Raw genomic sequence first — 13,160 nt, 5'->3', positions numbered from 1 at the left:
ATCATTTCTTTCTTCTGGGGTTTCATCTTTCTCACTTTCTAGCTTCTCATTCTCCAAAATTGAAAATCTATTCTTTATCATAACAGAAAAGATGTTGCTTATTTTATTCAAATTTAGATGTATCTTACCCTCTCTCCATATTGAGTTTTAAATTTCTTACTCCTATGCCACTTTAATTTAAGTATGACTGTCACTAAGTAGTGATCAGATCATACACATACTGGCCACTGAATTAGAAACCTTTATGAAGATGTAGAAGATGTACACAAACATCACTCGCACAGTATACATATGCAAAATACTTGGTTACATGCATCACCATGTGTTCTAGGCAATGTTTAAGAATGATGTTGGTCAGTAATCATTAATAGTATTGATCACAATGGAAAAAGCAAAGGATCTTTCAGAGTTTAATAAACGGTTTATTGTGGGTGCCTGTCTGGCTGGAGCCACGATTCTGAAAACAGCAGAGCTGACTGGTTTCTCAAAAGGTGAGATATCCAGGGTATTTAATCAGTGGAAAAATAACCTATGTTGCTTGTCTTATGTTGCTTGTCTTAGATGGCAATCTCGTTCCTGACTGTCTTAGGACAATCAGGAACGAGATTGCCATCATCTCAGAAGGCTTGTATGGACAAACAGAACTTCCTGTGTAGCAATTGACTGAAGCATTTAATGAAGGCCGTTCTCAACCCATATTTCACTGAACTATGTGCAGGGAATTGAAGAGGATCAGTATTGGCAGTCACTAAAGAAGGTCCAACAAGGTATTAAATAATTTCTAATTCAGTGATCAGTATGTGTACATCTAAGAGTGAGCTCTTAAAGTTACCCTTGATTGTGACATGATTAATTTGGCTTTGGTTTTTAACTAGCTGCTGATATCCGAGTCATTTTATGTATGTCTTTATGTTTAAACTTCCTCCTATTACAAGATTATTCATTTCACAAAATGCTACCGGTAATGTCATGTCATGCTTTTGTATTTTTTCTATACAGTTTTATAACTTACCTTTTGATAAGTTATAGAAGTGTGTGTGCATATCTTTATCATTAAATATATTCTTTTTTTCAAGATGCTTATTGTTTGTTAATGCAAAAATATATCTATGATGGTCAACTTAATACATCTTGAATACAATCTAGACAATATTAATTCAATTAGGACCTTAACAAACTTTTACTTGTCTCTTTTTGCTCAACATAAGTGCCACTCCTCTTCCATCAGATCTTGAATATAGTAGTTTTGCCATCCATCTACAGTTCTAAAATATCTATTCTGTATTGACTTGTTTCCCTAATAAGAGCTTTTCTCATCAGTGCACTTCTAACATCAGTTCTATAGCACACTGCTATTGAAAGGGCTTGCTATTCAAAGGAGATTAAACTCCATAAACCCTGTAATTCTTGTTCTTTTGTGCAACCGCAAAAATCTTTCATACTTTTTGAACAGATCATATATAAGATTAGAAATGCACAAGTGCAAAATATTATTTTTTTAAAAAACCACTAAATTAAGATTCAGCATTTTTTTTTTTGTGTGTGTTTGTGTGAGGTGAGAAATTCAAACTTTTCTTCTTCCTTTCTCAAAGGAGGAAGAAAGGTTTCAGTCCTACATACTTTCATGAAGTCCTATTGGAAATACATGATTTTATCAGCTTTACATAACATATAAAAAAGCAGTAAGCAAAATTTTAAAAGATTTTTGGAATAGACAAGATGTTCCTGTTTAAAAGTTGTGCTGCCACAATTTGTGGACAAAGTACCCTTCAGTGCTGTGAAAACCTAAGTAGAAAGTTCTGATAAATACTTAGAACAAAAATGAAATAATCACAAGAAAGAACATACAAGGATATAAGAACATAAGTTACCTTCATAACTCTACTACCAGTATATTCTTTCTTGTGATTATATCAGTTACTTTAACATCATTTTTGTTCTAGGTGTTTATCAGAACTTTCCAGCCTTCCCCCTCATATGTATCCTTAGAGGCAGTACATAATAGAAAATCTCAATTACTTACTTTGCTATTTCAGGATCTTTTAATCGATACAAAAGCTGCTTTCCTTTCAGAACTTCTAACTTTCCCTAAAATAGATGAGCAGGAAAGATTATTCATTTCTTAACTTCTGTGAATGTGCTATTACTCACAAATATGTAAGAAATACTTTGTAGTTTTATATAAAAAAAATACTCATACTTTTTTAAAATATAAAAATAATATTAATCATCATCATCATCATCAAATTCCTGCTATGTACCCTCAAGGGGTGTACAGGATATGATAGTACTACATGAAAAATTTACATCATTATTGATTTCCTATCTACAATTTTCCTCCAAATCAGTCTGTTACTTGTCAAGACTCCAACATTATCAGATCTTATATTTCTATCGTCTAAGGCACTTTGTACCATATCAATCCACCTATATCTTGGTCTTCCTCTAGGTCGTTTTGCTGCCAACCTGGTAGAGAACACTTGTTTTGCTAATCTTTCCTCACCCATTCTGTATGTGCTAATATAACATATTAAAAACTTATAATTGGGCATTATGAATAGAACAAGCTGTAAAAGCAGCCTCAGGACAAAAACAATTTCATACCACTTCAGGCTTCCCATTAAGCATGAAATGATAATCATCTAGTATTTTTTCAGACTATCCAGGTAAACTTCCACTTCTAAGGCAAAAAAGAATTGCACAAAATGTCTGCAGCCATGTGAAATTCAAACATAGCTTTATGCTATCAAAGTGGATCTGTGTCACAGAAAAGGCGTTAATACACCTAGAAGCTCTTTAACTGTATAGGCAATCAGAAATTTAGGATCAGCCATATCTATTTATAACATAACTTTGATTTCAACTTCACTGTAGTATTTCACGGATGTGAATACCATCTGAGAGAATGTAAATTTATTAAAATTAAGTACACTCTGAATTTCAGCCTTTGTATTGACCACCTTCAGGAATAAAATGAATGTATAAGACATACAATTGCACAAACTTATAGCATGTTTACTGGTAAACCGGTATAAATTCTTTGTTAACCATTGAAAACTGTGTTTGAATGAAGATTAAAAAGAGCAATAAACATTAAAGGGGAAAGGATACAGTAAGATGAGATGACCTGAGTAAAGTACAGTTTTCTTTAGAATGTGTGTACAAAGTTTCTACTCCTTGTTATTATGTTTTAATAGAAAAGTGGACAATCCTTTATGCTTAAAAGATTTGTCCATTATTCTATGCAAACAATGAGACTCTGCTTCACCCTAGAGCTCTGTATGAAATAATTATAAAAGATTTTGATAAGTAACTATATGTCTGTCAAAATGTTACAAGAAATTACCATTTCCAAATTAAATTTCTACATATGTATGAAGCCTTCAAGGATCATTTAATGATGTTTTGTTCTTATAAGTAATATGAAAAAAACAAATAAGTATGAAGTAATTACTTAATTTTGATTGATTAACTACTATAAGAAGAAAAAGAGAAAGGATATCTTTTCTGGGTCTGGCTCCCATGAATGAGACCTCAATAAAAGTTGAAACCAGTCTGGTTAGTGACTCTTTTCCCATAATTTATAGCATTATACATGTCCAAAAGGAAATGTGCTTTGAATTATGGGATACTAAGGCAATTGATGTGAAGTCATTAGCCTCTATATACAAGCAGCCTAGTCATGAAGATACTTCACACACAAACTTTGTTTGCATACACTTGGATAAAGAATTGAACAAGAATATAATTTCTTGGAAAGTTTGATTTTTGTAATTTTCCTAGAAAGCATTAAAGGAGAAACTAGTGTTCAAAATTGAGAATTTTATTGTTGAAGTCTGAACTTTCTTTGCATCTCTTACTATGAACAGGAAATCTACAGTTATTTTCAAGACTTTTATAAGAGAATAACGGTTTTCAGGATAAGGAACCATTTTCACTAAAGAGATAAGTTTTTTTCTTAAATCCAGATGTAGTTAAGAAATTTAATGCTCTTCTTAGTTGAAGTAATTTTGGACCTAGGTAAGATGTGATTGTTTCAGATAAGTTTCTATTGTGGTTAAAGTTCAGAATATTGTATATTTATTTTAATGTCTCTTAGTATTATTAAACTGCTTTCATTTCTGTATATGCGTGATGACACAATTTACTTAATTATTGAGGAAGTTAAGATTGATATTTAAGAACAGGGGAGAGAGAGAGAGAGAGAATTATCATAGCAATACACATATCTAGGATCTTACTAGTGCACTTAGATTTCAGTATATCTGATGCCTGTTGTTACAACTGGTGCAATCGATGACAGGATTTAATAGATAAAATCTAGAAACTTAACTCTCTGCAAAGGTCACAGTCGATGACAGGATTAGAGTAAAATTGCTAAGATAATTAAAGTAATAATTATAAAAATTTAGTCATTAGATGTATCTTAGTTTTTAGAAATAACATAATGACTCGTAAGTCTTTTAATGCTACTGGACACTCAAACTTAGAAGATGAAAAATTTCCAAGTATGTAAAATTTAAAGTCATGTTATAACTAATTTTGCAGCTGTTAATTCAAGTGACACTATAGAAGCTCTTCTTGAGGCTGCTGAAAATGTTAAGATGATTGGTAGGTGGTCCAAAAGATAGTTACTCTTAGTTTTATCAAAAACTAAAGGGATAAGCTAAACATTTTTCTCAAAACTCTAGGAGACTCAGAAAAGCAACTAATTATGTAGAATTTTATTTTATTTAATGGATTTTCTAAAAAGAAAGAATTAAGTCTTTGGAAAATTCATTCTTCTGTTCAAACCAATAGAGACTCTGTTCATCAATTTTATAATAAATTGACAAATCTCTTATACAGTTTTAGGACTGATGAATCTGATTCTGAATATGTTGAGAGAAAACTCTTTTCTTTAAGTTTAGGAATGGTTAAGAAACTAAAAAGGGCTGTTTATAAACCTGGTGTTACTAGTATTGAAAAAGTACTGCCAGATGCTCACATGGAAGAATCATTAATTCAGGGTCTGAATACTCATTTACCAAGGTCTATTCAAGGCATAGGTGACATGAATAATCTTGAACCTAATAAAAGAAAATTAACTACATCAAAAAAGGCTTTCTCAGGATAGTTTAGATAATAACGTTTCATGGAGAAAGCATTTTACTGAAGAGATTGAAGAGCTTAGAAATATTTTAAAAAAAGAATAGATAATAAAATTTTAACTGTTACTAAAACACAAGATGAAAATTTAAATTCTATTTTGAATATTCAATCTCAGTTCATCAAGCATCTAATAAAGTTTTAAAGGTTAAGGGTAATTTTCTAGATCAAAATTTAGATGAAAGGGAAAAATATAAGTGTTAGAGATGTTTAAAAGAAGGACACATTGGTAGGAAATGCCCCAGAAATTTATCTAGAAACCACTAAGTAATTTGATAGGTAGGCATGTTGTCCCAAAGCTATTTACTGCTCATGATGTTCCATGGCTGAGAACCATATGTAAATATGACTTGACTGGTGACTTTGTAAAGATGAATTTTGGTATAGTGATGTGAATGAATTTACGGATATAAGTTAAGCTTTAATAAAAATTACGAGCTTTGGGTTTTCTTTTCACTATGTCAGTTAGAGTATCGATGTGGGAACCAAGGTACTAAAAATCTTTCTATTAGGCTAAATGACCCCATTTATACGTTACTTTTGTTTGGAAGATCTGTCTGGCTTTGTAAAAGCATGCTTTTTTTTTTTAATCTTGGATTTTTCTGTTTGAAGTAAGTGTGAATTGACAATGTCCATATTTTCCTCCTCTGAAAAACATCCAAGACATTATCAAAGTGAACTGTATCTGCAACATGTGACACATGTTTGGATTCCTGCAGATACTAAAATGTTTTTTTATTGAAAAGTTGTCTGGAGGCTTCTCATTATGCCATGCTTTTTCCATTATTTTCTTCTTAATTAATGGATTTTCATGTAGTGGGATCATTTTTGGTGCTGTTTCCGGACTGAACCATAACAGTTAAGTGAACTAATTTATAATAGTGAAACATACAGGAGATGAGATCATAGCAGTCATGAATGTTACTGTGGTAAACTGCCTCTTCACTACCTAATGTGAGATATTCTGCTCCATCTCTTTTTCATCATTCTACCTTTGAGGTGATTGGTGTAAATGAAGAGAAATGTGAACATATATTATGTATGTGTGTATATGTTTCCCGTACTTAAAAAAAAATAAATAAAATAGGTTATAGGTCAGGTTCATGTCACGAGTATCATTTAAGTATTTCTGGTTTCTTTCCAATGTATTCATCTACCTTGAAAACAATTCTATTTTTCTCAAAACTATTAAAACTCATATATTACATTCACTTTACAAGATCAACAACGGACAAAAGAAGTATTGGATTGGATTCCACGAGAGGAAAAACGACCACGACACTGACCTAAATCATGGTGGATTGATGATATCATCAGATTTGCAAGAGTAACATGGGAAAGGAGAGCCATGGACAGATAGTTTTGGAGTAATCTTGGAAACGCCTTCATCCAGCAGTGGATCAACAATGGCAGATGATGATGACTACATTCACTTATTTTTATCTCTTAAATAAGATAAGAGAAACTGTAATATAAACAAAACAATGTTAAATTAAATACTATACAAGCATAATATTTACATTAAGAAAATTATAAGAGATACACTTTCTCTGTTGCAGTCACCCACTTAAATTTAAATTCAGGAATTAATATTATATATATATATCCAACAACAAACAAAAGAAACAAACTTCTTTAGTAAATCTCTGCAGGATTTAACAACTATTGCATTTTAATACAATCAGTTTCAATAAGGAATCTTTTCACTCTGACTCAAAGTTAACACTCTTTCCAAATAAAAATATCATTCTGCCTCTGTAGCTTTGAGTACAAATAATTTTCAGGAAAATGATCTTACTCCAGAAAGTTAAGCATGAAGATAAATTACAAAGAGCTAATTGTTGTTTAACAGTTCTCTAAACAAATCTTCATTATGTGTATTCAGTTCCTGTCCTTGTCTGAATAAAAGTTTTCTTTTATCTTCAGTATTTTATAATATACACACTATAAGAACACCATTTAGAAGAAACATTCAACTTTCTGCATGAGATAAAATGTTCTGTCTTTATTTCATCCACTGAAAACAACAAACACAGGGTTAAATAAACAAACAGTAAGAAAAAACTAGTACTAGAACTTACTCATTCCAATCCTGAACTATTGTATATTCCATTACAACAAAACAATATTTGAGGCATATTTCTTCACTCTGTACACTGCTCTTCAATCTATACATTTGTGTACTAACTCCAAACTGCCATTATTAAACAAAATACAGTGCAGCACTTGAACTATAAACATTGTCAATTCCACATGTCTGTCTCTCCTGCCATTATTTTATCATGGCAGGAGAGAAATATTTTATTATTATACCCTCTATGAAGTCAGCAGACTCATTGTGGGAGGTTCATTCAACTGACAACATATTTATCATATAGAATCTTAAAATCCTGAGCACTCCTTGCATTAACAACACATTCTGGTATGCGTTCCATTCACTGACAATTCTCTATGTAAAAAATCTACTCCTCCCACCCCTCTTCACCATTTTTATATAACTTCCAAGGATGACCTCTGGTTCTTCCCTGTCACCTTCTACTCTTTTCATAATTTCATCTGGATTAATCAGATAAAATTCTCTTAATAACTTAAATGTCTCTATCATATCACCTCTTTTCCTCCTATCAATCAAACTCTGCAATCCACATTTCTTCAACCTCTCTCTCTCTCTCTCTCCATAGCCAGCACTCTAAAGTCCTGACATTGTCTTAGTCATTCATTTCTGGATCCTCTTAAATGTTTCCACATCACATTGAAAACCAGGTGACCAGATCTGAGCACAATAGTCCAAGTGTAGTCTGACCAGTGCCATATACAGTGGCACAACCACTTCCTTATCCTTACATGTTAGAGTACTTCTTATCATAGCAGCACTACAATGTGCAGCCCTTTGCAACACTGGCAATATGCCCTCTAAACTTCAGTATACTGTCCATCACTCCCAAATCTCTAATCTCATCCACTTCCTGTAGTACGGCACCATCGACATAGTACACAACCTTACATTTGTGCATTCCAAAATGCAACACCTTGCAATTATTGATATTAAAACTACAACCTCACTCCTTTGTCCAAGTAAAAAGTCTATTCAAATCTTCCTGGAATTAATATCAGCAGTGCTACTTATAATTCTTCCCAACTTTGCATCATCAACAAACAACTGAAGATCACCAGTCTGTCCACATGATATGTTGTTTACAAACAAGTTAAACAGCAGGGGCTCAAGAACAGAGCCCTAGGGCATGCTACTGGTTACCCTCCTTTTTTGAGACACTGCTCCATCATACACAACCTGCTGGTATTGTTTAGAGAGCCAACCTCTGATCCATCTAACCAATATACTATCTATTCCCATCCAGCTTGTATGCCAACTTATCATGTAGTAATCTATCAAATGCTTTTGCAAAGTCCAAGAATATCACTATTCTCCCTTATATAACATGCTTGTTACCTTATCATAAAAGGCAAGTAAATTACTAAAACAGGATATGATTTACCTTTACAAATGCATGCCTATACAAATCCATAGAAATACAACACCTTGACCACAACTGCAGTTATACAGACTGGCCTATAGTTGGAGACTTCACTCCACATGGTCCTGTCTTAGAACCATGCTTGTGGAGTGTAACTATTTTGCCTTCTTTCCACTCCTTAAGAACCCTACCCACTGCATGACCTTCAACAAATAACCAGGTCAATAGCACTGCCTACTGAGGTGCACATTCCTTAAGAATACGTAGATGTCATCCAGTCTCACAGCCTTATTAATATCTAACCCAACCAACGTCTGATACACCTCTGATTCTTTCACTTCCAATTCTCCTAATACTTGCCTCTCTTCTATATATTGCATAGCATCATTTACACCAGTGTGATATATGCTGATAAAGTGCTCATTGAATAATTCCACTATATCCTTTTACAAATGATTTATTAACATTCGTTATTCTCTTTGTGGAGATAAAGGCATTTAATTGTGAATTTAATTATAATGCTAAAGTAAATTTCATGATGGAGTACCAAAATAAACTATTACATTATGATAAAGAGGGGAGGGGGATATTATGTTTAATTAACCCTATCTCTTTCCAATTCTTTTATTAGGCCTGCTTAATACATGTCATCTAATAAAAAAAATGAATAAATAAAGATTTGGTATATCTGAATGAAACTCATTGGATACTCCACACTGGGAATAACTGTTCTCCCTCAACAGGTTATTCATTTTAATTTTTTTATAGTGCAATCTTTCTTTCTTTTCATGCTCATTACTGCCACATCAGGTATAGAAGTCAAAGCCACAACAGACAGTTCACAAATGTCCATATTTACTGGCATATGAAAGTTCTCAATCAATTTGGAATACAAAATCATACTGGATAACTAAAGTATCTGTATGCTGAAGATTTTGACATAATAAACACAAGAATGGATTAATAATTAGCAAAATATACCATCCCTACATGATATAGCTGTTGTTATTAAAGAAGGATAACATTTTTTCTAATGATATTTGCTTGTTGATTAGGTATGATAATGTGTCTGGAAATAGATCAAATTTTTTTTACTCTTATTATCATCCGCTCTTTCATTAGATCCTAACATGGCTGACACCTTGTTATGATATGCGAGGAAACATCACTTATGAGATAATGAATTATCCCAACCACCACAGAGCTGTTTGTGTAGATTATCCACTACAAAACAAGCAATAAATGTGAACAGAAGTGGGAAGGCAGGCTACCCCAGACACCATACCAACACTAGAGCAAAATACTAAATACTACTTGTCAGTAATGAGTTAACAAGCATTCACTATAATAAGTTGCACATTTTGTTCATTTATAGAACACACACCATGCCAGTTTCCATCTATCTATCTAAAATTTCATTTTCCATTTTTTTGTCATCAACTGTATTTCAAATGACATATGAAATCAGATGATTTGTGTGTGTGCAGCAACACAGAATGTCACTGTAATAATATAAGCCTGTTGACATGGGTAAAACTAATAAATAAAATAATACTAATATGGAATGATACTTGTTTAAAACATATATATATATATTAAAAATAAAAAAACAGAAGGGAGTGAATAGGAACATAAAATAAATGGTCAACACATTCTGCAACAGAAAGAATGACAGATTATGAACATTCCACTGATAAAATACCTGGGATAAAAGCCTGTTTAATGCTGTGACCATCTGTTTAGCATCAAATGAAGGTATTTCGGCATATAATATTTTTTCTGTAACACCTGATGAATTTTCCTGACAAAGCTTTACAATCCTGGAGGGGGAGAAAAAGTGTATTTAAATCATGTTTAAGATGGTATTTTGTTTTACAAAACAAATTGACTAATTGTATTGAAATAATTTTTAGGTGATGTGCATATTTATGTAAAAATGTAAACTTATTATGTAGTACTATCATAGTATCTTGTATACCCAATGAAGAGTTTTCATCTGTAAACCCACTTAAAGGATTTTTCATTCCATATACCTATATATCTAATGAATGGTTTTTTGTCATCTTTTACCAAACAGGCTAACTGGCCAGAAGAACATGCAATTTATGGAAATAATACGCTGGCCTCATAGCTTTACTTGCTTTCGCTGGAAATCCAAAATAACCAAGCAATGAAATGAAGTTACACATTGAGAATTTGATGATGATAAAGATTATTAACTGCATTAGGTTACAATGGTTTGTTTTTCAAAATTAACTAAGGAATCTCTTAAGTTTTACTGCCATTTAATGCAAATGATATAATCCTACCAACAGCTGCACACGTGTTTAAAATTCATTTGACACTCTGTGCGGCATGCAAGAGATATAGCATACTAATTTTTTTTGTGATCCTTCATTGCAAGGGCTTGACACTGACCATTTCTTCTCTGCCTTTTATACACCCAAAGCAAAAAGTAGGTTAGAATTAAGTCAAACCTTTCAGAAGTCAAGCAATCAGGCCTATCCTTGTGAATGTCCAATTAGAAATGCAGACTCCTAGAGCAGTATATACAATATTGCTAGAATGTGATTATACACTGCACCATTGAATAATGAAGCTATAAAGTTCAGCTTTTGAAACGAAACATTATGCAACATTTTCAGAAAAAGTGTGCCAATAATGTTCTTTAACCAAGTGATGGTGAGGTGGGGTCCCACAGACCTACCCAAATAATGTAGTGTATTATAGAAATCCATATATTTTTAATCAATATTAATGGATTCTCTGTGGATTCTTCCTCTCAGTCTTGTTCTGTATCAGACTCATGATTACTGACTAATTCTAAATCAATTTCACTATCATCATCATCATCTCCACTAAATGGCTCCTCGTCTGTCAAAGCATCATCTATAAGTTGACGTAACCTCTGTTCTTCCTGCTCGTAACTCATCTGGTAAAAAAAAAGATATTATTCTCAAAATACCTTCTAAATATTTACGAAAACGTATTTGCTTATAGTTGGTATGTAAAAATATAGAAGACACAGTGGCAACGATAATATTTTAGTAGAGTATACATGAAAACAACTTAAGTTTTGGAAGTAAATATAGTCACACTTTTGGTAAGGTGGGATCTGGTGGACCCCAGCATGCTTTACACATCTGCACACTAAACTTGATGCATGCAATAGCCTGTCATCTATGGCGTCGAGTAGCGGGTTATGGGAGAGGAAGCTATACTGAGGCATGACTCACTGACACACTTTGTTAAAAAGTTATAGTCAATTTAAAATCTTTGGGGTCTGTGACACCCCACCTTACTAACACTGGGTTAAGAGGGAATGGAACCAGTGATATGATGGTATATGAATGCCATTTCCACACCACATAACATATTTATGTGTTATGTGGTGTTGAAATGGCATTTCTATTGCCACATGCAAGTTTTCATTGCTACAGTATACTGAATAAACTGAGATAGATAAGCAACTTATATTTATTGAAAGCAAAATTTTTGGCCTACTATCAAGGGCCAGATTAAAGTCCAAATAAAGAGGGTACAAGTAGATCATGTGAAACTATGGGCAATGAATGCATGTTAAAAAATAAACAAAAAATAAATAAATAAAAAATAACAAAAATCCCACAGTACTGGTGAACTATAGTTTAACAGCCATTCATAGGTGGGACACTCATTAGGGTGGGGGAAGGCTAAGGAGCAGAAAGCACTCCAGACCAATTAAGATATCAGGAGTGGTTTTTAAAGTATTGGAAAAGTTGGTTAAAGTTAAAATTCAACAGTGGGTGAATAGGGATGGATACTCTATGGTAGACAGCATGGCATTGTAAAGAGTATGTCCTGTCTGAGTAATTTATTCACATTTTATAATAAAGCGACAGTGAAGTTGGATAAAGGAAAAGGCTATACCACAATATTGCTGGACTTTGCAAAGGCATTTGACAGAATACCACATGGAAAACTATTACAAAAGTTGGAGCAAATGAGTATGGCATGAAGTAGTATGGTATAGTAGTAGCAGCAGCATGGACAGGAGTGGTTGAAAGACAGATGCCAGAAAGATGAATATGGTGGAATAGAATCTAGGAGAATGAGGGTGACTAGTGGAGTACCTCAGTGTTCTGTACTAGGACTATTACTCTTCAATTTGTATATTAATGATATAGAGAAAGATTTAATTGTGTGTGTTGTGTTGTGTTAGGGGTATTCAGTTGTTTGCTGATGATCCGAAATTGGGGAGAGCAATAGTTGATAAAGGTGACGTAGATATCCTTCAGGATGATTTGAATAATAAATTAGCATTGTTTGCAAAGGATAATGACTGTCAATTTAATGTTGCAAAATGTAAGGTTATGCATTATGAACCTCAGGTTGAAAAGGTTGATTATGGTGTTTACTGATGTTACTGGATTGAAGGAAATTGATGAGGCTAGTGACTTGGAGATAATAATGGACAGAGTTGAAGATTAGAGGGAATATTGCAAAAGTTGGTAAAATAGCTCAAAGGATGATTCGGAAGTTGACAAACATGATAAC

The 13,160-nt window shown here is 33.0% G+C and overlaps 1 protein-coding gene across 4 annotated transcripts in view; it reads right to left on the bottom strand.

Annotated features, from left to right (window-relative positions):
• Positions 1–13,160, bottom strand: part of Polr3F (RNA polymerase III subunit F) — a 160,324-nt gene that overhangs the window by 125,840 nt on the left and 21,324 nt on the right. For all 4 annotated transcript variants that reach the window (XM_090398686.1, XM_090398683.1, XM_090398685.1 and 1 more), the window contains exons 3-4: positions 10,327–10,444; positions 2,024–2,088 (exon numbers count right to left, since the gene is read on the bottom strand). In XM_090398686.1, the coding sequence (XP_090254812.1) occupies positions 2,024–2,088; positions 10,327–10,444 (183 nt within the window). The remainder of the gene's footprint in view (positions 1–2,023; positions 2,089–10,326; positions 10,445–13,160) is intronic.

The sequence above is a fragment of the Typopeltis vanoorti genome, chromosome 10 (genome assembly GCF_054136105.1).
Source record: "Typopeltis vanoorti isolate ZY-2024b chromosome 10, IOZ_Tvanoo_1.0, whole genome shotgun sequence".
In the NCBI taxonomy this organism is placed as follows: Eukaryota; Metazoa; Arthropoda; class Arachnida; order Uropygi; family Thelyphonidae; genus Typopeltis; species Typopeltis vanoorti.
This window is presented reverse-complemented; position numbering and strand designations above follow the sequence as displayed.